At 44.7% G+C, this 26,795-nt stretch overlaps 2 protein-coding genes across 3 annotated transcripts; one reads left to right on the top strand and one right to left on the bottom strand.

The window, feature by feature from the left end:
* Nucleotides 1-1,926: 1,926 nt before the first annotated feature.
* LOC147187853 (proton-coupled zinc antiporter SLC30A2-like) lies at nt 1,927-8,807 on the top strand. The gene is made up of 8 exons (XM_086100426.1): nt 1,927-2,009; nt 4,744-4,967; nt 5,056-5,202; nt 5,443-5,596; nt 5,678-5,894; nt 6,362-6,467; nt 6,556-6,690; nt 7,548-8,807. Exons 1-8 carry the CDS (start codon nt 1,927-1,929, stop codon nt 7,691-7,693), a joined length of 1,212 nt encoding a protein of 403 aa, XP_085956552.1. The 3' UTR covers nt 7,694-8,807.
* Nucleotides 8,808-9,435: 628 nt separating this feature from the next.
* Nucleotides 9,436-20,279, bottom strand: LOC147187852 (general transcription factor 3C polypeptide 2-like). 2 transcript variants are annotated; one of them, XM_086101079.1, is made up of 20 exons: nt 19,883-20,279; nt 19,107-19,202; nt 18,463-18,931; nt 18,054-18,178; nt 17,799-17,965; nt 17,533-17,606; nt 17,382-17,459; nt 17,198-17,296; nt 16,547-16,774; nt 15,843-15,954; nt 15,621-15,738; nt 14,266-14,300; nt 14,056-14,185; nt 13,605-13,749; nt 13,365-13,526; nt 12,729-12,807; nt 12,287-12,415; nt 11,978-12,190; nt 11,016-11,117; nt 9,436-10,294 (listed from the first exon to the last, which is right to left on the bottom strand). In XM_086101079.1, exons 2-20 carry the CDS (start codon nt 19,150-19,152, stop codon nt 9,995-9,997), a joined length of 2,811 nt encoding a protein of 936 aa, XP_085957205.1. In that variant the 5' UTR covers nt 19,153-19,202; nt 19,883-20,279; the 3' UTR covers nt 9,436-9,994. The 2 variants fall into 2 exon arrangements, with proteins under 2 accessions (XP_085957205.1, XP_085957206.1); XM_086101080.1 differs by having other exon boundaries at nt 14,266-14,297.
* Between the last annotated feature and the right edge of the window lie 6,516 nt (nt 20,280-26,795).

Below are 26,795 nucleotides of genomic sequence, written 5' to 3'. Positions count from 1 at the left end.
GACGTACTAGCGTAGAGAGGAAGTGTACTTCAATTGTCGTAGTTTTTTTTTAAATCTTGAGATGAGATTGACTGAACTCTCTGTTACTTGACAATCGGTGAAAATGTGTGTCTTTTTGAAAAACTGTTTATTAACACCAGATATAGGACGTTTACGTATAATTGACAAGAGAATGGGAGTTTCAACAAGTGGTTTCTCTGAAGTATTTAAGATTAAGATATCCTTTATTAGTCCCACACTGGGGAAATTTACAGCCTCCAGCAGCAAGAATGTAGGCAGAAAGAAGAAGAAAAAACAAACAAACACCGTCCAATTAAGTGCAATATAAATACAAAATGGATAAATCGCAGTGCTATTTACAGTTGTTTTCCACATCATTCAATTATTAAATATTATTGTTGCTATTTTTTATTCAGCAGCCTGACAGCAGTTGGTAGGAACGAGCGTCTGTATCTCTCCTTCTTGCAGCGCGGGTGTAACAGTCTCTGGCTGAAGGAGCTACCTACCATTTAAATGTACAATTCTCTCGAGAGGTCATGAAGGGGCCATTCACAGACGCCTTCAATGTGCACTAATTGAGTGTAGTTTTTTATCCATCCATCCATCCATTTTCCGAACCGCTTGATCCTCACTAGGGTCGCGGGGGGTGCTGGAGCCTATCCCAGCCGTCTTCGGGCAGTAGGCGGGGACACCCTGAATCAGTTGCCAGCCAATCGCAGGGCACACAGAGACGAACAACCATTCACGCCCACACTCACACCTAGGGACAATTTAGAGCGTCCAATCAGCCTGCCATGCATGTTTTTGGAATGTGGGAGGAAACCGGAGCACCCGGAGAAAACCCACGCAGGCCCGGGAGAACATGCAAACTCCACACAGGGAGGCCGGAGCTGGAATTGAACCCGGTACCTCTGCACTGTGAAGCCGACGTGCTAACCACTGGACTACCGGGCCGCCTGTAGTTTTTTAAATAACCAAAATTATCCAAATTATCCAGCAAATGTAATTCACACAGCACGACGTGCTTCACAGATCAATTTTATGTATTTTCAAATATGAATAAAAAAGCACAACATTCTACTGAACAAAATCAAAATAATACAGTAATTTAAAAAGTACAGTGAACTATGATCGCTTTTTAATACGAGCCCTAAAAATATATACATTACAAAACATCAAAAATATATGACATGTACTCTATAAAATATAAAAGGAAAATCTACGTCAGCCATAAATTGTCCTTTTACTCGCATAATAAACCCAGTTGACTTTTATTTAAAACTGCCGGGGATGTATACAGTGCACATAGAAAAAAAACCTACATGTTTGTTTAAGACAAAAATAACAATAAACGTCCCATGTGCCCAACAACACCAAGTATGAACTGCATTGATTACTACAGTTTCCATCGATCAATCGATAGAAGGATCGACTGTGTATTAAATTGAAATATCATAGCATGGGTATAATGAAAACTGCTTTGTGTGAGACGCTTTTCTAAATATATTGGATTTTTTTTTTGTGGCCTAAAATCATGAATGAACGTTAGGTGCATGGCGCTTTTTAATCACTGCGTAAAATGTGTGGTTAATGTGTACGCTTCGCAAAAAAAATTTATATATACAGTATATATATATATATATATTTATTTTTTCCTCCAATCGGAAGTCTGCTTGCGCGCTATTGGACATGCTGAGCAGCACTGAAGCTTGACTCATCCCGTGCGCCCCCTCCTCCAACCAAAACTCAGCAATGAAGCTTTTCCCCCAGCACGCCTCCATCACCTCGAGGACTTGCCCCTGCCTGCGCCGCCACTGATTACGTCGTTGAGCGCTGTCGAACCCGACCAAGTGAAACCAACCGGACCCGGCATCACTCGCAGACCAGCTCCCCTTTCGACAGAACCTCCTCCTCCTCCGCAGCCCCATGGATGTAAAGGCGTCAAGTTCGGAGAAGTCTCAGCTGATCCACGACAAGAACCACAAGACCTACTGCGACCGCGTGCACAGGTGTGGGGAACAACGAAGGCACACATGCACGCACTCGCTCTTTACGCCCGGCTGGGCGTTCATTTGCATGCGTGAACACCCTGCACACCTGACAAATGATAGAGCATTAATAGAAATATGATTATTACACGCGCGGGAACATATCGACACTAAAATATTATATCGAATTGAGTGTGTCAATCGACGCAATGCAACAATTTGGTCATTCTGAAGAAAAACATTCTCACATTTCAGTGTGACTTTCAAAATGAAATATAAAATAGTAATGATTATTTGTCAGAATTTCACTTGCAGTCATTCCAACGAACATTTTTTTCCTGATCTTCATTTTTTTTAAATGCACACCAGAAATAATTTTTTTGCGTAAGAAAATACTTTTTGTTTTGGTTCTTTTAACAGATGAAAATGGGCCTTCAACAGCACACCGTCGAGTGGCCTTTTTCCCCCCCAATTCTGTAGTCATTCACTACATCAACCCTGAAAAAAACCCCACTGTATTATTAATCGCTTAATTTTCAGTATTATTAAAAAACAAAAACAAAACAAAAAGAGACTCCGGGACGCGTGCACGCCTGCGATGTGCATCTGGCACCACATTTCATGCACCATTTGCAACGTGCACGGCGCGCGCGCGCGGATTGACATCCCGACAGCTGCACTTTTTTTTTTTTGCTCTCCTAGGTAGAAATGTTGCGTGTATTCTTCGGTTTTCTTTTTGAATTTCAATATCGTCTGCACGTTTGACATTTGGATGGTGATGATGAGCCATTTCAACCGCACCCGATTTCAAAGAATCTGTGACGTTGCGGCGGCAAACACACGAGAGTGCAAAATGTTCTGCAGCAATATAGAAATAAACACGTTCACCTTTTACTAATATATTCTGATGATTGTACCACAATTTGTCAAACAATATTATTGGATGAAAGCGTTTTTCTCCCGGAAGAAAAATGGCTAACGTCCCGTGCACACAGTTTAATTGCAAATATTCAGGTTTGCGGTTCTGAGAGAGTGAGAAGATGGTAATGACAATCTATCCCTGCCTTTCCCCCAAAAAACAACACCAAAAAAAAGTTGTGTTCAGGAAAAATAGCACTTTATGAGGTCACATTATTGAACCACAGATCAATAACAATTAAATAGCGTTAAAAGAATTCAATAATTTATGCATTGTGATTTAATGCTGACATGCAATTCATTGTGCCGCTCCTTCTGGTGTGCCCTCCTTGGCCACGGGGAGGCAGTATAGTACAGTCATGCAGACAAATGACAAATACTTTTTCTGTTTCGCCCGTAGGTGACATAGACATAGATTCTGTCATGTGTTTAAATTGTCATAGAGGATAAAGAATATATGCCTGTGAGTATAACTTATGCAGTGCACGGTCACATTAAGGATTTGTGGATACTCTCGCAATGTATTTTGTTTTTAGCTAGGGAAACGAAAATCGGACCACAATAGAGGGAAACACCAATCACACTCAAGTGTGTGTGTGTGTGTGTGTGTGTGTGTGTGTGTGTGTGTGTGTTGGGGGGGTTGAGATTCCATGGTCATGACATGTTTAATGAGGTGAAATAAATCTCATTTGGACTTACTTGAGATAACCACACACCCACACACACACTTCATATCCCACAGAACCTCCATGATAAGATTTGAACACACACACACACACGCACACACGCACACACACGCGCACACACACACAAAGGGGGATCGATGCCTACTGTGAAGAAAAGCATTGAAGTGGGAAAGAGATTGTGTTCAATGACACCTCTGGGATGTGAATGGGATCTCTCTCTCTCTCACACACACACACACACACACACACACAGGCACACACACGCGCACTCACACACACTCATGCACGCAGCAATGTGTGTGTGTACAGTATTATACGAACATGTAACAGTTTGTGGATGGAGTGCCGAAGCACACACAAAGAAAGTAGCATGAATGTTAGCTTGACTGGTTAGCATCGGCAACCATGTGGAGAGTTCCAACACAAAAGCAGACATTTTATTTTTGGCTTTCAGGTTAAAGAAACTAAAAGTCATATTGAAAAGCTCATTCCAAATGGTCCTGTCATCAATGTATAGAGGGCTCCGTCCTTTTAGCAATTACCCACAATGCACTACCGGCGGCCATATTGGAGGGCTGTTATAAACAAGCCATCCACGAATTCGTGGGTAATTGCTAAAAGGACGGAGCCCTCTATCCATGTTCTAATCCGTTTTATCCTCACAAGTGTCACGGGGGGTGCTGGAGCCGATCCCAGCTGTCTTCGGGCAGTAGGCGGGGGACACCCTGAACTGTTTGCCAGTCAATTACAGCGCACACAGAGCCATACAACCACCGTCGCTCACACTCACACCTCGGGACAATTTAGTGTGTTCCATTAAGCTGCCATGCAGGTTTTTGGAATGTGGGAGGAAACCGGAGTACCCGGAGAAAACCCCCGCAGGGACCTAAATGGCATTATGCTTCGCAAATAAAATAACTCGTGAGTGTGCTATAATTACAATCTATTGACCTAACCATGAAGCTTAATTTCATTTAATGCAAAGTTATGACCAAATTATGCATAGGAAAAGCCCAACTAATTGAAAATGCGTTCATTGCTCAGAGTACTACAAAATACTGTAAATAGTCATACAGTCAGTCAACCAAATAACCAGTTCATCAATTAGCCAGGCAACCAAGCAACCAGTCAGTCACTCAATCATTCTGCAGTTCTTTCTCAGGATCAAGCGAGCGCATCCCCGACTTCCCGTTCAAGAATGGCGGCGTGGCGGGCAGCGTGGACCTCAACCGGCCGGCCAGCGCTCACTGCCATCACCGTGCGGCGCCGGCAACGAGCAGCGAGGACTCCGGCGGCGAAGACACCATACTGGCTAAGAAGAAACTCTACGTCGCGTCTGCAGTATGCCTGGTCTTCATGATTGGTGAAATCGTTGGTAAATAACGGACGGTGTTAGCTTGTGTACCTCTCACTTTCTTGTAGCGATACACTAGCGTGTGTCGTGTGTGTGTGTGTGTTCTCAGGAGGCTACCTGGCCCACAGTTTGGCCATCATGACTGACGCGGCCCACCTCCTGACCGACTTGGGCAGCATGCTGGTGAGCATCTTCTCCCTTTGGATCTCCTCCAGACCCCCCACCAAGAACATGACCTTTGGATGGTACCGCTCAGGTGAGGTGAGCTAGCTCAATTGGCAACAAACATTCAATGGTTGCACAAAAAATAAATGTACAAAATGATGGCGATACAATTTGGTGCCCATTAAAAGAATGAATCTGGATGTTGTGTGTGTGTGTGTGTCCTCCCCGCCCCACCCCCCACAAATTTGGCTTGGATAGACTCTAAATGAAGCCGGTTGCTAACGAAAATGGACAGATGGCTAATGTTAATTTCGGTCTGTGTCTTATTTAGAGATACTCGGTGCCTTTTTCTCAGTCACATCCATCTGGATGGTGACGGGCGTCCTGGTCTATTTGGCCATAGAGAGGATCGTACACAACGACTACGAGATCGAGGGACACGTGATGCTGCTCACGTCGGCCTTTGCGGTCGTTGTCAACATCCTGTGAGTTGACGACATTCCTAAGTAGCTCGGTCAGACCGTCTCATGAGTGAAGCTAATTGAATTTTGTTTAACCTCGCTCAGCATGGCGTACATCCTGCACCACTCCACCACCTTCCACGCCCACGGCCGCGGCTACCAGCACATTGAGGACGATGCCCAAAGCCCCCCGGCCCCTCACGGCCATGCCCTGGGAGGCTCCCACGGCAGCACCAGCGTACGAGCGGCATTCATCCATGTCGTCGGAGACCTGCTGCAAAGCATTGGCGTCCTGGTGGCCGCCATTGTTATCTACTTCCGGGTTAGACCATATTAATTTTTTTATACAGGGGGCACCATTTAGCGCGACTGAAAGGACTGATTGTATAATAGTTCATCCATCCATCAATTTTTTTTAAATCCGCGGGTGTGCTGGAGCCCATCCCAGCTGTCTTCAGGCAGTAGGCGGGGGACACCCTGAACCGACACAATGACACCTAGGGGACAATTTGGAGTGTCCAATCAACATGCCATAAATGTTTTTGGAATGTGGGAGGAAACCGGAATACCCGGAGAAAACCCACGCAAGCACGGGGAGATTATGTAAACTCCAGAGGGAGGCCGAAGGCGGAATCAAACTCTGCACCTCTGCACTGTGAGGCGACATGCTACCATGCTGCTGCCCTGAGAATGAAACGATTATCCAATCGATAATCAGTAACTAGTGGCATGTGACACATGACGTTTAAGTGTGCGTGACAACCAGTTGCTCATGTTTGATCTTGGCAGCCCGAGTACAAAGTGGCCGATCCCATCTGCACTTTCCTGTTCTCCATCTTTGTCCTGTGCACTACCGTCACCATCCTCAAAGACGTCTTCAGGATACTCATGGAAGGTGGACATACCTACGTCGCACTTCAGTCGGGGGGTGGGGGGGGGGGACACTCACAAGTGAACACTTGCCCCCTTTTTTTTTTTTGCAGGTTCTCCCAAAGGGATCGAGTTCAAGTCAGTGAAGGAAGTTCTGCTGTCGGTGAAGGCGGTCCACTCGGCTCACTCGCTGCACCTCTGGGCGCTCACGCTGGGACACACGATGGCCTCCGTACACCTGGCTGTTGGTAAATAGCAACAATTGGCGGGAATTTGTCCCCCCCCCAAAAAAAAAAATCCAGTGAAAGATGAAAGCAGGGATACAGTACAGTGATGACTTGTGATATGAGACACCGCGAAATATTTAAACGCATATGGTAGAGCAATGCATGACAGGAAGATAATATAGCCAAGCAAGGCATACATTCTTTATCCTCTGCAAAGAACAAGCAATATTATTGCACCTTCCTGAGTCATTGAGAATCGTCGTGAGTCTGGAGGACTGCATTAGACTGCCCCCAGTGGCCAAGTAGGGCACAACTAAATGAGCAGCACAGTGAAATAAAGTATCAAATCTTAATGCAGAATCAGATTCTTTTTTTTTTTTACAGTCTATTCGATTATATTACTACGAGGAATTTAACAATATGGATTTTTTTTGACTGGCATTATCTTCATCTTATCTTGTAACTATTATTATTATTTTACAGTCAGTGCAATCGCGCTGGCGTCAGACCGAAACTTGTTACAATTTGGTGAATTTTTTCCCCAGAAAGTTCACACATGAGTGTTTTTTTTAAACAATTTATTGACCAATCAAAAGTGTTGATGACGCAATGTTAATGATTTTTAAAAAATCCCAATTAACCCTTTCATGCGCCAATAATGATAACCTGTAACCTGATAACATGGTAAGCTGTCCACTGTAGTAACCGGTGTCCCTGTAAGGGTTAAAAACACTTTTTTTTTTTTTTTTAAACGGCGTGGTCACAAAACCAATTTAAATACAATCTCATGGCACGACTGTACTGTAATCCTGTTGCGGTTTCTTGTTTGTTGTGCTGTAACGTACTGACCGTGTGTCTGATGTCCCGCAAAAATCCAGACGAGGCCGCAGACACACAGTTGGTCCTTCAGGAGGCCACAGAGCTTCTCCACACCAAGTTTGGCTTCCACAGCGTCACCATCCAGGTGGAACGTTACCACAGCGACATCCAAACCTGCAAACACTGCCAGGACCCCCGGGACTGAGGCCCCCTCCCCCGCTGAATGTCCATCAATGTCTCAATTGAAAGCAAAAACAGTCACCAAAGTCATTTGGGTGACAAGCTGATCTCACACACCCCCTTCACCCTAAATATGAAATGTTCTGAATTGAAACAAAAAAATATCGACGACATACCGTGTGGCTTGCCGACACCTCTTATGGTGCTGATGTCATCGACAACGTGGGTCCAATCAACTCATACAACACGATTCCAATACTGTCATCAGTGTCGATCCAAACTGAATAGTACCATAACCGGTATGGATGAGTAAGATTGATCATAACTGCTCGCAATCACTGCCTGCTGGAAAATCCACTGCCATTTAACAGGAAAAAATGTTAATAAGATCAATAATCGTCATGGCCCGGTTGATTATTTTTTTTTCCCTATAAAAGGACTCTACCACATTAACGTACGTAACCCCCCCCCCCAAAAAAAATAAATAAATTATGGGATCAGCCAACCAAGACGTTTGATTAGGTACACCAGCGAAATGGGTTACAGCTAAACTTTTGTTCGAAATATTAGGAACACCTCACAGCGTGATTCACATTAACAATAATGGCAATCGAAATTGATTTTTTTTATAGCATTTTTTATGCCGGTCCAGTATGCCTCATGAAATGTCCATTTATGTGTGATGCAATGCAATATATTTGTCCGCAAGTGCAATTGAAGCAAGCAATCCATGATAGCGGTTGTTTGTTGTCTTGTGGTCGGCGCATGTTGTGTGTTTGTTTGTGATTGATGCTGCATTAATACAAATGAAAAAAAAAATCGTAATTTCATAAAAAAAAAAAAATTAAAAAAAGGAATAATCAATCAAGGTACCCCTCCCCCCCCGCCTTTTAACCCGTAATGGTACATCCCACAGCTCCACGATGTCCGACGTCCGGAAATATAGCTTTGAGCTGCATTTGAGGGAATTTTTAAATGTTATTTTACAAAAAAAAATGTTTTTTTTAAATTGATCAATACAATGAATGACATGACCATGCTTGCGTGCTTGTCAACTATGAGTCTATATATTGTGCTCAAGTGACAATCACACACGGGGAAAATTTCTGAATGACACACACACACACACGTTTAGTGAATGTAAAGACCTTTGTGTGTTTCCAATTTTTGTGGGTGCTCCGTGTTGTGTTGTCTGTGCAAATATTTTGTGTTCATGAGTAAATACACTTTCAACCTTTTTTCTGTGTGTGATGTTGAGGTGCTGTCGTTTTATTTGTTATTTTATTATTATTTTTGGGATAACTTCACAAAATAAAAGACTGCACATGATGGACTGACTGGTTTCAACGGCAGCACGTGTAACACAGTTTCGGCACACTTTTTTGGGACCCACCGTGGCTTATTTAACAACCCCACTCAATGAACAAGCACAAAATCGTGGCCAGCTGATTAATTGTCGGGGTGCTACTTCAGACTGCCTAATATTAAAAATGTCCAATTGCAGGAACACAATCTCAAAGAGACAAAAATAATACCAGTATCACACATGCATATTTTGTACTGTTTAAAGCTCCAAAATATGTATAAATAGTAAAATATGAAGATGGATGAATGCAGGCCACGACAAAGATATCTGGGAAGTATTTTAATCCGTGAGGAAAAAACCCCCACAAAACACACAAAAAAAAAAAGATTAGTCAAAGGTACCGGTAAGCTTGCACTTGAGCAACAGAGCAAGCTGTAAACATGACAACAATTTCCAAGAGCCGATGTTCAAAATGTAATTTATTTATTAAAACAATCAAGTGAATAGAAAAATCCATCATATTTACAGCCTGTTTTCCCATAAGAAAAGTTATCATTTGAAACATTTTTGTCAAAACGTTTGTACATTCTATACACGGTACAAAAAGCCGATCGTTACTCTTTCATGATCATAGATTAGTACATCCGGACAAACGGAATCATAAAGGCTCGCCGTTGACTCGAAACACAATTGTCAAAAGTGGGACGAATACACTTGTCATGATGAAGCTACTTTCTGTTAAAAAATATCTATACAATACATATATATATATATATATATATATATATATATATATATATATATATATATATATATATATACACACACACACAGAGTATATATACACAATATACACTATATATATATATACATACACACACACACACACACAACAATGCCGGCAAAGTAAAGGTGCGTTCAAGTCATGCCATTGCTGAAGACTTCAACTCACTTTTTGTTTTTAAAAAATGTTTACACTTCCTGGGTTGGGATAAAAAAGATCAAAACGCGTCACTGAGGTCATAGAGGAGCCTCGGAGGGGATGTGGTGTGCAGTGTCCTGGGGGACGTCTTGGAGGGAATCCGGGGGGATGTCCTGGGGGGTATCCTGGGGCACCTTTTGGGGAGCCTCTAAGGGGACGTCCGGGGGCAGGTCTTGAGGGCCATCTGGGGAGACGTCCAGGGGGCTACTGCGGGCCCGGTGGATGAGGTCTTGCACGCCTTTGCTGTTCAGGCCCCTGATGCAGTTGAGGCGCACCAGGCCGGCCTGACCTCCTGACGCCGTCCACGTGTGGCAGCTCAGGTTTGGATTCATACGGACCTGAGAGGAGGCGAGGTGTGGGAGTCGAGGACGGGCAGGGGGATCAAAGCTATCAGCTGATGATGTTTTTAATGAGATGCAAAGGCAACAGGAGCAAATTTCAAGCCGGACTCATTCTGGTATGCTGGTCAAGCTCCAATTACATTCACATATCATTTATTCCTGTGATTGTTTTTATTTTAGACAACCAGCTGTAATAGTTTGGGATTTTTCTTTTCAATATTGTTCATTTTTATTTTGTTTTCATTTTAAATTCAGCTTGTTTTAATTAATTTGTAGAGCAGGATTGATAGTTTGGTTTATTTTTAAATGCTTTGTTTTAAATGCAATAAATAGTTTTAAAATGTTTTGTTTTAGTATTAGCTTTTTTAAAATGTATTGAGTATTTGTTGAGTGGAAGAATCCTGCACTCGCCTTTTCTTTCTGATCCCTTTTTTTTTTTGGAAAAAAAAACCTTGCAGCGTTTTGCCCCGCTGAGCATCTATTATCACCTCCCCGGACCCCCTCCCCCCTCCTCATCTTCTGTTTCAACTAAACACATCGAAAGCCCCCACGGCAGCCGCCACCTTCCACCGGGGGTGACAGTTTTCTTATTTTACACATCATTACACACGCGCGTGCACACCAGGAATACGAGGCGGCTCTTGGTCCATCGCTCCTGGTGGACTTGATCTTTTCATGCGCCGTGTGAGTGTGTACGTACGTACGTGTGTGTGCGTACCTTGTGCAGCGAGGCCAAAGGCATCACGTCGAAGTTGAGGTTATTTTGGAACTCTGTGTTTTTCATTCGCTTCCACAGGCGTCCCAATTTGCTAAAACACTTCTGCAAGAGATGAAAGAGGACAGTTAGGGTTTGAATTTGTAACACTCAGCTTGGGTGTTACCATTTTTTGGGGTGCTCTGAACAATCCCGTTATGGCCAGTCACAAATTTTAGATAGGAATTTTTTAAGAGTACAGTATCGCCTCCCCAACATTTGGGTGTAATTCTTAATCCTCTACATGGATTTATTGCGAAAACAAAGGTAACACACCATTATGTTTTTTCCTAAAATTGTGCGTGGAATTTTTAACGCTATTTGTGTGGAAATTGTCCTCTCCTCTTATATTTTCAGCAATAAAACAATGGCGGCCATTTTAACAAATATTTACATATTTTTTAATGGCATTGGTTACACTTAGATTTTTCCCATAAAATTTGGTGGGATTTTTATTCAGCACGAGACTTAAATTGTTCACAAATATTTTAGAGGAATTCGTAACACTCCAAGACTTTTCCCCAAAACGGGTGTTGATATTCTTAACTACACAAACAACTTGTTACAAAATAGACAGTGGAAATCTTAACATTAGAGTTCATCAGCAAATTTCTTCGTTCCTAACACTCAACTTAAGACTTGTCCCCCCCCCCCTCAAAAAAAAAAAACATTGGCCACAGCAAACTGAAACTAACCCCACTCTCACTTTTCTACCTTTCTGTGTGCGATGTGCGCCCACTCTCGACAGACAACGAGGCGCTCTCAAGCCAAAGAGAAGAAGCATTTTTGGGGGGGTTTGGGCACAGCGAGCGAACTGCAAGTCGCAATTGCTTCAGATCACCATTCATGTGAAGAAAGGTGCTCAAGTGCTTAAGTTACATAGCGTGAGATGAGGTGTCACACGGTGCGGTTTTCTCTGGACCTACCATGTTGTTGTCGGCGTGGTGAAGGTAGTACTTCCTCTTGGCCTCTTCGTACGACTCGCTGGGCATCGATTCGATGTCAGCCTTGCCGCTGCTATGACTTCTTTCTCCCGCCGCTTGGTCATCCACCTCCCTCTCACGCTCCCGCACTTCCTGTTCGTCCCCGTTAGCCTCCGCGGTGGTTTCGTGAGGCTCCATCGACGTCAAGTAGATAGGCTGAGGACAAAAAAAATTATATGGTGGGTCTGTAACAAATCATCCGCGACAAATGGGAGGGGAGGGTGCACTGTAAATGCGCAGCGGCCAACTTACAAATCTCCTTTCCACTGTCTTTTTGACGTACTGCGCGCCGTCTAACAAGGGCGGTAACATGCAGAGGATGACGTCGCCGACCATGTCTGACGTCAACAAAGCATTCAGCCAATCAGAGTATGAGATGGACTGCAACAAGAGAGGAAATCATGAGTGGGCTGTATGACGTCATAATCCACCCATCCATTTTCAACGCCGCTGAACAGGGTCGTGGGGGGGTTGCTGGTGCCTATCCCAGGTGACTACACCCCAAACTGGTCGCCAGTCAGTCGCAGGGCCCATATAGAGACGAACAAACCATTCGCACCCGCATCCACACTGTCACCGAGCGGGAAACGATCCCACGCTGTCCGCACGCAAGTCAAGGCGAGTGAGTGTACCACGACGCCGTCAGTGACTTTGACATAATCATATGAAATATGAATAATACAAGAAGACAAACCCAAACGGTGGTCATCCGGGGTACAGCATAGTAAGAGTGCATTAGGTGGTCACAGTAATGGACTCCGTTTGTGGTGTTGCTGGAGAAGAAAGAGACAAGATAAATATGAATAAACAAAAGTCCAAAAATAAGCTTGATGTACATATTTCGTTCAAGGAACCTAAAATGGTAATGTTACACATGGAAAAAAAAAAAATGTTTTTAATCCAGTTGTCCAACTATTAACAAATTATTGAATTACTTTGTTTTAGGATAAATGTTGGCTCTTAATTTTTTTCTCTTCACAAAAAAAAAATTTATAATGTGTTTCAAATTGTTACCTCAAGTTTCGTAAATTAACCCTAAAATGTCAACCCTGTACAAAACCTGACACATTGGTTCCTGATGATTAAAAAAAAAAAGTCACATTCGGGATCAAAAATGTCATTTTTAATCCTCATCAATGAGACTTTCACTTTTACCTCGAATGCCATCTTAAAAACAAATCTTGTTCATATTTATGATGTATATTTCAAGCTGAAATTGTTTAAAATAAGAACCAATATGGATTAACAATATTTGTAAGGGGACATTTTTCAGCATGTATATTTGAAGGAGTCACATGACAGGAAAAAAAATTTAAAATGAGGGTGTTACGCTGCAAAGGCGCTGTCCTGGCACCACATCAGTCCCGCTGCATTGGCGGGCCAGCAGACCTCATTAATCAGGGAACGTTTCTGCACCGTGATTGGCCCGTAGAGCCTGCGCAGATCCCACGTCTTCAGGAGGCGGTCCTCCCCGGCTGTCGCCACAAAATGTCTGACACGAGACAGCACGGATTCTTGATGCCATCGCATTCGGAACGTATGACGCCCAACACGGTGAGGTCGTCCTTACCTGCTGGCGGGACAGAATCGGAGCGCTCGCACGGCGTGCTCGTGGGCATGGAAACATTTGTACGGCAGCAAGCTGGGAGAGTCGCGTGACTCCTGGACGCGCAACAATGCAGATTTGGTGTTCAGATCCCACAAACCGACCATACCTTTTACAGAGAGAAAACATTTCAGACAAATACAGCTTCATTAATTGGTAATGGGTTTTTTTCTGGGCCACAAGAAGACTTTATTTTCATGTAGTTGATGTCGCCATAATTTCAAAGCAAACATGGCGAAGTGGCTTTTAGCCGTTATGCCGCAGGCGCATGGAAGAAGTTGCCCCCCCTCAAAAAAAAAAAAAAACTACTTGTACTTCTGTCTGTGCACCAAGTGACAAAACAGCTAATGCGGTTTCCAGCTCAGATAAAAAAAAAAAAAAAAAAAAAAAAAAAAAAAGGACGACAGACGACTACCATCATAGAATCCGAGGGCGATGATGTCATGCGGTTTGACGGGCAGCCAGTCCATGGACAGAACCTGGCCACTGTGCCCCAGGCGAGGAGCGTTCAAGGAGCCCAGCTTCAGGGTGACCACGGGATCGGGCTGTGCGGGGAAGGACACGGGCGATGACGTCAAGAGCTGGAAATAGGGCGTCGTCAAAACAAGAGTTGCCACGCACTCACCTTGTAAATGCAGACCGGCTGGCTGGCGTCGCCTACTAAGTGGAATAAATAAATCACATTTAGTCACATGTTGAAAAATACAGTCTTCATTTTTATTTTATTTTTTTAACTCAGCCATGTGAACGTGCCGTGTAACTGCGCGTTGGTTCGGAATGACTGACCAGGCTGGCGAGAGGAGCGGTGTAAATTTCACAGCTTTGCAACGCTAACAACCAACCATATAATGCATCTTCTTTGTCATTTCAATTATAGATCCTGGTCTGATGGGGGGGGGGAATAGGAGCAGTCAATTACTCCAAAGCTGCCTTGCGCCTTTTGTCTTTGACACCACCCCTCAGCCCCCCTTCCTCCTTGCCGTCACGCCTCATTCATTCATTGGGACAAAAGCATTTTGTAATTATCTGCCGTGAACATCGCTGCGCGTTCGTGTCGGACCCCCACACACTTCACATCAGACCGCTTTCAACTGATCCCAAATCCCAGCAAATGAGTTACAAGACGCCTTGGCAACGAGGATGTCATTGCCCCGCCTTGTCTACTCTCTCCAGTTAGTGTTGACATGATGACAAAACTTGAGAGCGACTTGACAGACATTCTCTCTCACTCTCTCGTTCTCTCTCAGGAGAGTGTAATATTCCCAGTGTGTGTTTATGGAGTCAAGCTAATGCGCGTAAGCTACGCTTGGACGCGGCGAGGTGATGGGAGTCGCTCAATGACCCGCTTCTACGAAATAAAATGGAAAGTAAAGGCCAAGGCGCACTGAAGGAAGGAGGGAGGGGAGAGGGGTAGAAAAAAAAGTTGAGAAATGTCAGACTTTGACTTTACATCCCAAGTGTAGCGCGGAATATATATCGCCATCATGCATTCACACAAATGCGACACTAAACGCGAGTCGGCACACCGTTAAATACCCGAGACATTAAACGTCGTCAGAGTAACGCTCTCCCCGCCCCTGAGCAAGTCAGTTCATTGAATATGTGATGTAGGCCCTTGTGACCGGTCTCACTCGACGGCGATGCTTGCGTGTGATTGACGATGTACTTTAATCTTTACATTGACGATGAAGATGTATAATCTTCATACACGCTAGGAGCAAACAAAAAATTAAATTAAGGGGCTGACAGCTAAAAGCGTGGGCAACACTGCCCTTTGCTGGACAAAAGATGCACTGCTGTATAGGCAAATCAAATGTGGTAAGTGTGGGGCCCACACACAGCCATAATTTCATATATTTCTTTTTTTTTTCAAAAACACTGAATGCATCTTATTAAATAATTGCTTCATGTATTTTCAATATTTCCTATGGGCGGGAAAATGTAATCGCGCATGTATCGCGGAGTGCTTTTGTGACTGACCAGAGTCTGGGTGTTTTTGGCTGCCACGCAGGGCAACGGGATGGGGCAGGCTGTAGATGGTGACCACGCACGTGGAGGTGGCGACGGCCAGGAGACCGAGTCTTGGCAGCACAGGAGCCTTGAAAAGATCACGAGTAACATTCTGATCATTATGCGTGGATGTGTTTACTCTATATGTGGACTGTTTATTCAAACAACAGAACTCCCAACACCTGCTCTTACCTCCTTCTGGGAGGTGGGCAGCTCCCAGCCTCCTGATGGACACCACCTCAGGTGCCAGACAAAACCTCGGTCCAGGACGAGGCCGTACGCCAGGGCCGGCTGGGAGTCTGGCCTGGACATAAACAGGAAATGATCAAGATTTTTGTCCCATCAATACAGAGCCTCAGACATGAAATCTATTCATCCATTTTCTGATCCGCATAATTCTCACAAGGGTCGTTGGGGTGTGCTGGAGCTTATCCTGGCTGATTTCGGGCAGTAGGTGGGGTACACCCTGAACCGGCTGACAGCCAATCACAGGGCACACATAGAAAAACAACTATCCGCGCTCACACTCACACCTAGGGACAATTTTTGAGTGTTCAATCAGCCTGCCATGCATGTTTTTGGAATGTGGGAGTGGACTGGCGTACCCGGAGAAAACCCACGTAGGCCCGGGGAGAACATGGAAACTCCACACAGGAAGGCCGTAGCCGGAATTGAAGGCCACTGCACTGTGAGGCCAACATCCTAACCAGTCGACCACCGGGTCTGGGATTTTATTCATTATTTTTGGGGGGGTTAAAATAGTGGCCACATTAAAACAATAATAAAATAATTAACTATGGCCACACAATACAACAAATAAAGTTCATAGTAGCTTGAGGAAACTCTAAAAATCAAAAGTTCATCGTAGCTTGATGAAAATCAATCTAAACCCAGACCTGGTGTTGTATTCCAGCGTGCCCACATCCCACAGTTGCACTAACGCTGTTCCAGGATAGGTTTTGTGAGAGTAATGCTGGTCCTCCATGTCCTTGTGGCAGGCCAAGGCCAGGTACTGCGAGGCTAACACATTGTCGGGCGTCGGGCACCACTCCATAGCCCACACCGGCCCGCCGGTATACAAATGCATGTCCCAGCACTCCGGGTGGGCGGGTGACGATTCGAACCTGCACAAAACGCACAGAAAATGTGTAGAAATAGTTAATTAGCGATGGTTATCCTGTATGGAAATCAGTGATAGGGGAGTGTGTTTGCGCACGTCCACAGCCTGTTAAGAAAAAAAAAAAGGGGGGGGGCACAGAGTGAGATGTGGAAACATTTTGCTAGCATGGCTGACAGTCAGGACAAGCTGAAAGGGACTCCAGGCTAAGATATAATATCCGGTGTGGCCAAACAGCTGACTGAACGCTGAATGAGTAGCACATTAGCAAATGTGACACGTGGAAATGACTTCAAATCGAAGTCTAATGAGTGAGTATTATTTTCTAACAAGCAAAGATGTAGCCCACCGGTTGCATTTGATGAGGTAATTAATCAATGGTGTCGTTTGTAGATTAGCGCAAGTACGCAGTTGCATGGACACATCGTACCTGTTGAGTCTCTGTAGCGGCGCCTCCTCGTCACAACCGTCCCGGGACACTTTGAAAGCAGCCGAGACACACTCATGAGGTAGATAGGACTCCAGTTCACTGCAGGAAAACACACGGCAACACGACGTTACTTTTGCAAATTGTGAGGGGAAAAAAACTAAACAATACGGCTGCAGGGAAGCACCTGGAGGGCACTCGATGCCAGACACGAGAGGAGGGCAGCCACTCTGGAAAAACCCAGCTGCTGAGTTGCTCGTCACAGCTACAAAACACACACAAAAAAACTTTTTTAGGCATAATAAGGGGATCATAAAGATGAGACAATCAAGACTTACAATTTCTTGTGACTGTTGACGGTTTCCAAAATCGCACCGATCATAAGGGCGGGTATTTTGAGGATTCGAGCGGCCTGGAGGAGAAATGTATTATTAAGTTAGTCCCAGAACCCCCCCAAAAAAGAAAATAAATGAACTTTTGATCTACTCTAAACGGTGTCACGCAAAAGCACAGAATTCAGACCATGGTGAACATTTTGTCATTTACCAAATATGGTCACTTCCTGTTCAAAGGGCTACAAAGAGGTAGACAAAAACGTACTTACGCTGCCACTGTATTTTTCATCCTGATAATTGACGGTGGCCTCTTCATCTTCATCTTCCTCCTCATACTCGTCCTCCTCCTCCGCCTCGGCTTCCTCAACATTCGGAACAAAGTCCTCGTCTTCTGAAGCGTTGCTATCCGAATATTTTCTTTTAAGGCCTTTGCGGCCTAGTGGGGCATCAAAATACGTTTGCTTATATACCGGTATATAAAAAAAAAAAAAATGTCCATAACACGTGGTATTTTCTCACCGTACCTTTTTTACTTTGAGACTTTCTTTCCTCTGTAGTTTCCGGCGCTGGTTTGGAGATGACGTCACTGATCACGTTGGAATCTTCGGTGAACTCTTCTTTCACCATCGTGTGAAGGAACTTCATTGCCCTAAAATGTTTTTGTCATAAGAAGCACAGACTGGCATCAAGCAAGGCCCGGATTGGTTATTTATTTATTTTTGTTGTGTAGATGGAGATCATTGGTTCATTCAAGCTTATTTAATTCTGTATATTTACTGTTTGGTCTTCTTGACCACTTGATGAGGCCACAGAGCAAACGAAGCGCTAAGAATCTTTGAACCAGGTGCAAACCAACTGGCTGGAAAGCTTCAATGCTTCAAGAAACTTCATTACGCCATTACAAGTTATCACACTGTCAAAGCCGTGACTCACATTTTAGCAGCGGTCCTCCTTGGGCGTCTTCCGGGTTGCAACTCCTCAGGTTCTTCTTCTTCTTTAATGTTCTCACTGGGTGCGACAAGCTCTGCATTCACCATTTGCTTCTTCACGTATTTTCTCTTTGTTTTCGGCGTCCCATTCTCCAAAGACCCTTCAGTGACGGGCGAGGGGGAAACATTCGCTTGGGCCGAGAGGTTCCCATTAGCCACGTGAGGTGACGTGCAGACGTCTGCACTCGCCAACGGAACCTTTCTTGGCCGTCCTACTTTCCTGCCAGGAGTCTTCCCGGGTGGCTTCGCCACTGTGGCCACAGCCCGGGGTTTCCTCGCCAGCAGTTCTTCGACCTTTGGGTCCTCATTTGTTTCGCTGGTGTCATAGTCAAGATATCTGGAGTTCTTTTTGCGTAGCCGACCTCTGGAGCTGGGCGTTAAATCATATGAGGACTTGGACGGTGTCTTTTGACCTGTGAGGGGAGCGATGTCATCACTCCATTTTATTTTTCAAGGGGACATATAGGAAATTCACTTTTCAATGTTTGTATACAGATAGCTGTGTGTCTGGACTTGATCTTTAACTATTTTACTCTTCTGAAAAGGAAGAATCATTAAAAACGCCAAATTGTGTCTGAATATTCAAACCTTGCTCAGTGTTAGCAACATCCTCCGGCACCGTTTCCTTTACCATTATCTTCTCAGACGTTCCGTCATGTATGTCTTCTCACGTCAGCTGTGCAGCTGTTTTGAAAACAAGCCAGTAAAACAGACAAACGTAGGAAGGCTGGGTTACAAACCCGGCACCACAGAATTATGAGACAGACATCCTTATCATTTGTCCATCATGCTGACGACCTAAAACGCTCCAATGCAGGTCCCAATTTTAAAAACAATACTTGTATTTACGCAACTGGATTATGCCAGTGTACTGTACCTAATGTTGTGGCCGCTAAGAAGGGGGTACAGGTCTGCACTAGTTTGAGGCAAACTTTTTGGGAAAATAGAGTTGCATCAGCCAAGGTTTCTGCACTTTAATATACACAATACCAGGTAGGTAAGTAAGGTAAGAATACATCTTAAAATGTATGAGTGAGGTCAAAATAATATCCCAGGGGTATGCATTCAGATTCGCAAACCAAACACCATTCATCGATCTAAAATTTTGGCATTTTCAACCTTCCTCGGAATGGTTCCATTAAAAAAATAGAACTATAATAAGAAGTAACATCTGTATTTTACTTTTTCATTTACTCTTTCCGTCAGGCATGCCCTGTCACGCAAGCGGGGTTAGCACCTCACGGCTAATGCTAACTTCCCGGGCGGCCGACAATGTCCTGATTTAAAATGCTGTACGTGTCGATAAACAATGCCACTTAACAAATGTCAAAATCCGGCGAATACAGTTATTGTTTAAGACTCACCCGGTGGTATCGCCGGCAGCCCTTTTGAGGTGGCGAAGGCTGACTATCCGCGTCTGGATCCACGATGCGCCAATCTGAACATGTGGGTTCGAGTCCCCCACTCGGAAATTTGAGCAACGCGGTTAAAATGTGATATATTTTAGCAATAACCGCATATGCTGTAGCACTGCGACAAATGTCAACATTCCACCGAAAATAAGCATTGTCGGCAATTGTTTTGATTGTAACTCGCAGTCAGCTTCCTTCAGTCCGCCATGTTTACTGGAAGGGGGGGGGGCGGCTCACGTCGCCCCCTGTCGACGCTAAGGAGAACGGCACCTCTTTATCGGGTGGCGCTACAACACGCATGCGCCAAATGGAGACGCGCACTCGTGGACATTTCGTTATTAGGTTCAGCGTCCTCAAACTTTTCCAAGAGCACCTTATTCGAAATCCTTGACATCCACTTTAAGGTCCATGTACTTAGCGTCAGTTATTTCATTCCATCCAGCCAGAAAGTATAAATGAAGTGGGAGCAAGCAAAAAAAAAGTAAAATCAGACTTTCTTATTCATGAATAACAGTCAACAATTTTTACTACATTTTAAATTAGTTTACATACGTTTCGAGTTTAATTTTTTTGGACTGATTCCGAATCTGACCTCATTTTTTCTCTAGCACATCAGGTTTTTGTAATGATAATCCCGTAGGTAATACAGTACAGTAAAGCAAAACATTTAGTAATATTTAAAATTAAGATTCAGGTTCAGCATCTGGTGGATTTTTTTTCCTGAAACATCAAAACTAGAAATGACATCACATGGCAAAACAAACACTATGCAAGCCTTTATGGGTCATACTTAAAAACAAAAAATGAAACTCTCCAAAACCCGATGTGCTAGAAAAAACTATAAACCTTGCAAGTCAAAGCAAAATGTCATGTGTAGAACTCCTCAGACACTTCTTAGAAAGCAACCATCATCATTTTTATTTGAACTGGCTGCATGCATGCAAGATTTTATTAAATTCCCATCATACTCAAAAGTGCTTGTCCCATCTCAACAAGTTAACATTTTTTCCCTTGACACCTTGAGATGGATGGGTGACACTAATTTGCAAATTGCCATCTCGTGTTTTAAGTGTAATCACCATTTCACGGTAACCAATTAAGTCCGGCACACTTACTGTGATAACACAAGTTCGACCTCAAGTATTACACTGGAACAATGTGATACACAGAAAAAAAAACAAAAAACAAAAAAAAAAACACGTGAACTACACTTGTACGTGTAACAATCTCTCACCTTTCTTACTGCAGCTCACCTGAAAAGTTTTAAACCAGTTTTTGTCTTTCGGAGGCCTCCGCGTGGAACTCCATCACTTCCGAGCATCTCGGCTTCCACCGATGCATCAGTCCGGGTCGGCCACATTGCTCCAAGCCGTCCTTCCGTCTCTCCTCGTGCTCCCTTCGGTTCCCCTCCGCCATCTTGTCGGCATCCTCCATCTCAATGGGGGCCTGCTCGTCATCGGCCAGCCATGCGGGCCTGCCTGAACGCTCCACAGGGGTGCAACGAAGCGTGAGGTGGTGCTGCATTTGGTAGTGAGGATGATGAGGATGATGGTGGGGGTGGTCGTCCATGACATGCTGCTTTGCCTGGTGGACCGTCTCTCTGGGCTGCTTTTTCAACTTCATGGAAACCTTTTTGTTGGTCACAAACCATTCCTGAAGCACAAAACCATCAAACCTGACCATGGTATGAATGTGAGTTCTCCCAGGAGTTGTGTAGGGAATTCGGAGAGATTATTTCACCCAGTTCTGAAGCCAATTGTGTGAAACCAAACATCCCCCAAATATAAATTAACATTATTTTTTTGGGATGGACAAAATGTGTATTGAAAACACCCACACGTTTGTTTTCAGCTAGCTTAATGCTACGAGACAATGCAAATTGTCCTGTAGCATTAAGCTAGCGAACAAATAGCAGTGATAATAGTTCAGTCATTTTAAACTTCTGATCAAGAAAGTCACACTTGAACATCAGTGATGTCAAGGGATGTTTTGGAAAGTGAAAGTAACCTGCGAATGTGTGGCGTTGATGTGATATTTCACCCCGCTCTCCGAGTGAAACTCTTTGCCGCAGATCAAACAACGGTACTTTCCCGCCTCAAAGTGGCCCTGCAAGGGAATGGCACGTATGATTATAACACTTGAATCTGATAAGGTGACGTGCAGCTGCCATATTGAGGAGATGACGCACCCTTGCGCACAGCCCCAGGTGAGCCTTGAGGCCAGATACGCTGGTGTACGTGCACCCACAACCCTGAAACGCACGAGACAATAACAAAATGAGAGATTGCATTTAAAGGGACATGCAGTATTTTGGAAAAGTGACGTTTTCATTGTTTTTGTACAAATAGTTGCGTGTCCGGGCTGCCTCTCCACACATCGAATGTGAAATCAAGATGTCAGTATGCACTAATATATAAAATACAAACGCAAGCGAGCGCTTCTTAATTCTGACAAATTATGAGGTCACATTTTTCTGCCCGTGACATGGAAGCTAGCCTGGGCAAAGGTCCTGAGACACGTCAAGTGGATGTTAGAAGAAACTTGAGCAACAAAGGCAGGAAACGCTCCACAATTTCAAAATAAAGGCGAACGTGACCTGGTTGGGACAGTTGACCTTGCTGTGTAACTTCACTTCATTCTTCCACTTCCTCAGCAGCTCCTGGCTGAAGGCTGGCAGGCCAGGTCGAGAGTATTTCAACTAAAAGCCAAATATTTCTTATGAATGACAACAATAGTTAAAACCCCGAATACACTAGACCACAAATTCGATTCTCAAAAAACTTCAATATCGTTTAAAACTCGTCTTAAAACGTAACACCCCAAAATAAATATCTTACAGATGATTGTTCTTAAAAGGCACCAAAAGCGGCTCCTTTAGAGTGCCTCGTCGTTGGCCGACAAGGGCGGACGAACATTGGGGGGAGAGCAATTTACGAGACATATCTTTTTTGTTTACTTTGAAGAGACTAACTGTACTTGGTTGAAAGCCTCTTGCCTTTTTGTCATCGGGCACCAGGTCGGATTGAAAGTTCCTCTTGGGCCAATCTTTGGATGGCTCCTTGTTGGACATCTCCGCCATGTGGAAGTTGGCCAGCAGCGCCGAAGCCCGTTGAACTCTACCAACGGCCGTTCTCTCTGCCTCAGCTTGGTTCTGGACCTGCGCTGCTTGATCTTGCTGCGCCGGACTTGCGGGCGTGTGCTCGGACTTGAGGTGGTACTCCAGGCCGGCTTTGGACTTGTATGTTTTCCCGCAGTGCGAACAACGGAGAAGCAGTTTGTCCAGTTCCTCCTGCTCCTTGCCGCACTTCTTCATGTGGTACATGCATCCCATGATGCTGCTAAACGACGCCGTGCAGCCCTGGAAAACATGCAGAAGCAGAGAAGATTGTCTAGTGTGTCAACAAAAGCAACTGAGAATTCCACGAGTAATGAAGAAAATCCAATTTGACCTCTTTGGGGCACTTTACTTTGCCCAACTGCTTGAGGATTTTCCTTAGTTTGTCTTTGACGGTGCGATCGTCCAGGTCCCGGGTGTCTTCCGCTGACGGCTGGCGAGCGGGCAAAAAAAAAAAAAAAAACCCCGCAACATTTCCAAATGGCCTTCTGCCGCCGACCGCTTACACTTACCGGGTTGCCGTGGTCGGCCATGACGTGATACTTCATCCCTGTGGAAGACTTGAGCTGCTTCCCGCAGTGTTGGCATGTAAACGCTTGCTGAAAGTCACATCAGTGAACAATCATCTCGGGGTCTATGTGAGTGTGCTGCAGGAAATTATCCTACAACAGCAGGCCGACATTTTATTGTCAAAACACGAATAATAAAAGTGGAAAGGTGCTGACCACTCTGCAGTTGTCCACATGCTTCTTGAGACCTTCCACTGTCTTCCTGCTCACGCTTTTACATTTGGGACAATTGGCTCGGCCTCTGGCGAAGATCTGGAGTTGCCAACGTTCCTCCTGGCTGCCTGTGTTAAAAATGCCAATGGCTCCCGGTTGGAAAAACACACTTGACAAATATATTCGTCACCAGGAATCAAAGTTTGGATACTATTAGACAATTCTAAACGCTAGTGAATGTATTCATGGCATATTAGCCAGTCCTACCTGGAGGATAGCTGGGAGGCTCCTTCTTGCTGGAGACTCCCGGTGGCTTGGAGGAATTGTTTTGGACACCACCAGTAATTGCTGCTCTAGCGCCTGGACCATTTTACAAGCCAATCAAAATGAGCAGTCTATAAAGAGGAATATGAATAATTCATAACAATTACCAGGTTTGGAGAAGAGATTTCTGCTGCGGTTCCAAGTCTGGACTGGTTCTGAGTAGGGAGCCCCACTGGCCTGAGCCTGCCCTCGGGTGAAGTCCCTGCCTGATGTGACTGTCCACATGTCCTGCTGACTTGCGTGTACTGCGGCGTCGGTCCAGAGATGCTGCCGAGCTGGGTCTCCATCTGGAGTCCAGGAGTGGACGTTTCGGTCCTGAAGCTGGGAGGTTCCTCTGCTGTGAGGCCACATGTCCTTCAGCAAGAGCCTGGGAGGAAGTCTGGGAGCCTTGGCCAGACCAGAGCAGCTACTGTTCGGATGACTTATGGAGACATTCTGAAGGTTCTCATACCTGATACAAAACAAAAGTCCATCATTACTTCGTTACTCCCAAAAAAAAAAAAGCCTCAAAATTCAAGAGTCAGATTCGTATGGATGTCTTACCTTCTCCCAGTGTAACCTCTCTTCATCTTAAAAGCTTCTTGATGATCATGCCGCTCTAAAATAAGACAATACACCTTTGTTTCTAAAATGTTGCTGATGTTATTTAACTGCACCTGAGGTTAAAGAAGACTTTTCAGTAGGGAAAACAGTTGGCAGCTTTCGGGTGGCGCGGCCACTTTAGAGTGCCTCGTTGTCACATTGTGGGGAGGACAGCTCCGAGATGACCCGGTGAGATGTATTTCACCTTACAGGGACTTTCATGGATCTTGTTTATGGACTGGGGACACTAATGTTAGTTCCAACAATTTTTTTCCCCACACAAACTTTGAAGCAATTGTCCTTACATACGAGACGATCAATTTGGATGCATCCCAATACTTTTGTCCAGTCCAGCAGACCTTCGGGTGAAAACTGTCACCGAATCTCTTGGCTGATTCAATGACAGGAGTCAGAGAATAAATTATATTGCACATTGGATGCAAATGTTGAATGCATGTGTTTACATATTGGGACAAATCATGTGTTGCGTTTGTGTGCATGCATGTTGTGATAAGACGACACTCAGGAGATTCAAATGTACATTATTAACGTAAACCCGAAGAGAGTAACAACTACAAATAAAAGACTGACTGGGGACGACAAGCAACGTGTGACCTGCTTACTTTAAACAACCTGCCATGATTGTTGTTTTCGAAGGGAAGGACCGTCGAAGCAGCCCAGCGGCGGAGTCCGGCTTTCTGCAGCCGGCCGCCGAACCTCGGTGTCCGCCTGGCTCGTGGAGCCTCGGGAGAGGCAGGCGATCAACGTGCAGGAGGTGGGGGGGTTCCGATTCCGACGAGGTCGAAGATGAACTCGGAAAAGACGCGAGTGTTTCATTCCGCTGTGCGTTTTCGTGCACGGCGGAGGAACGCCCTCTCTCTGCATCTGCCGTCGCCTTCGCGGACTGTAGGAATTGTCAGTACTATCGTTTCAACGACAAGTAAACACGCGATTTAACAGAGCCTTTGTTTAATATATTACGGTAAGTTGAATTCAGTCTGAAGTCTTAACAAACAGAACAAGATTACTTGGCGAGTAATATTTGTAATATGCAGAGAACACTGCACACGATATAGAACAATTGAATGCCAGGGGGGAAAATTGCACTGATGACTGTTGAATGTATATTGTAATCAACCATAAATATAATTAAATTGATTCTTTTTTTTCTCCATGAGAAATACAGGAAAGGCCCTTTTTGTCCTTATTTGGCATTGGTTGCTCGGCAACCAAACTGGGTGGAGCCAGGTGACTTGGAGTTAAGTGCAAGGTTCCAGACGATTTTTTCTCCCCCTGAAATTTAGGGGTATGTATTCACATCAATTATATTCACAATATTACTGATGAATTGGCTGCAAAGTGGAGTTGAACTTCGTTCATAACAAAAATTATGAAAGAACAGTAAAAGGAAAAAAAAAATCAGCAAATATACTGGTTGCACAGGTGTGAGTCGATGAAAAATGTACTTGCGCTGTGTAAAATCCTAGAAGCAAATTGTCAACATTTAGAGTCAGTCTGGAACCCTGAAAAAAACGTTGTGGACCACTGTTCATATTATTACGACTAACAGTTAAAATTGTTGTCATCTATGATGCTAGAAGTGGTGGTGAAGGTGGTACAGGTCCCGGGTCAGCGACTCTGCAAAGCAAAACACACACAGAAAAAAAAAATATTCGTCCATAACGAACACCTTGTTCAAGCATAAGGGTGTCCATATGTGCACTTGGCACCAGGACACCCTAGGCCGCAGTTCGATGATCGACTTTGTAGTTGTATCATCGGATTTGCGGCCGCATGTTCTGGACACTCGGGTGAAGAGAGGGGCGGAGCTGTCAACTGATCACCACCTGGTGGTGAGTAGGCTCCGATGGTGGGGGAAGATGCCGGTCCGTCCTGGCAGACCCAAACGTATTGTGAGGGTTTGTTGGGAGCGTCTGGCGGAATCCCCTGTCAGAAGGAGTTTCAACTCCCACCTCCGACAGGGCTTTTCCCATGTTCCGGGGGAGGCGGGGGACATTGAGCCCGAGTGGACCATGTTCCGTGCCTCTATTGTTGAGGCGGCCAATCTGAGTTGTGGCCGTAAGGTGGTTGGTGCCTGTCGTGGCGGCAACCCCCGTACTCG

This window comes from Hippocampus guttulatus, chromosome 20, assembly GCF_054856545.1.
Source record: "Hippocampus guttulatus isolate MCC_2025c chromosome 20, RoL_Hgut_1.0, whole genome shotgun sequence".
In the NCBI taxonomy this organism is placed as follows: Eukaryota; Metazoa; Chordata; class Actinopteri; order Syngnathiformes; family Syngnathidae; genus Hippocampus; species Hippocampus guttulatus.
This window is presented reverse-complemented; position numbering and strand designations above follow the sequence as displayed.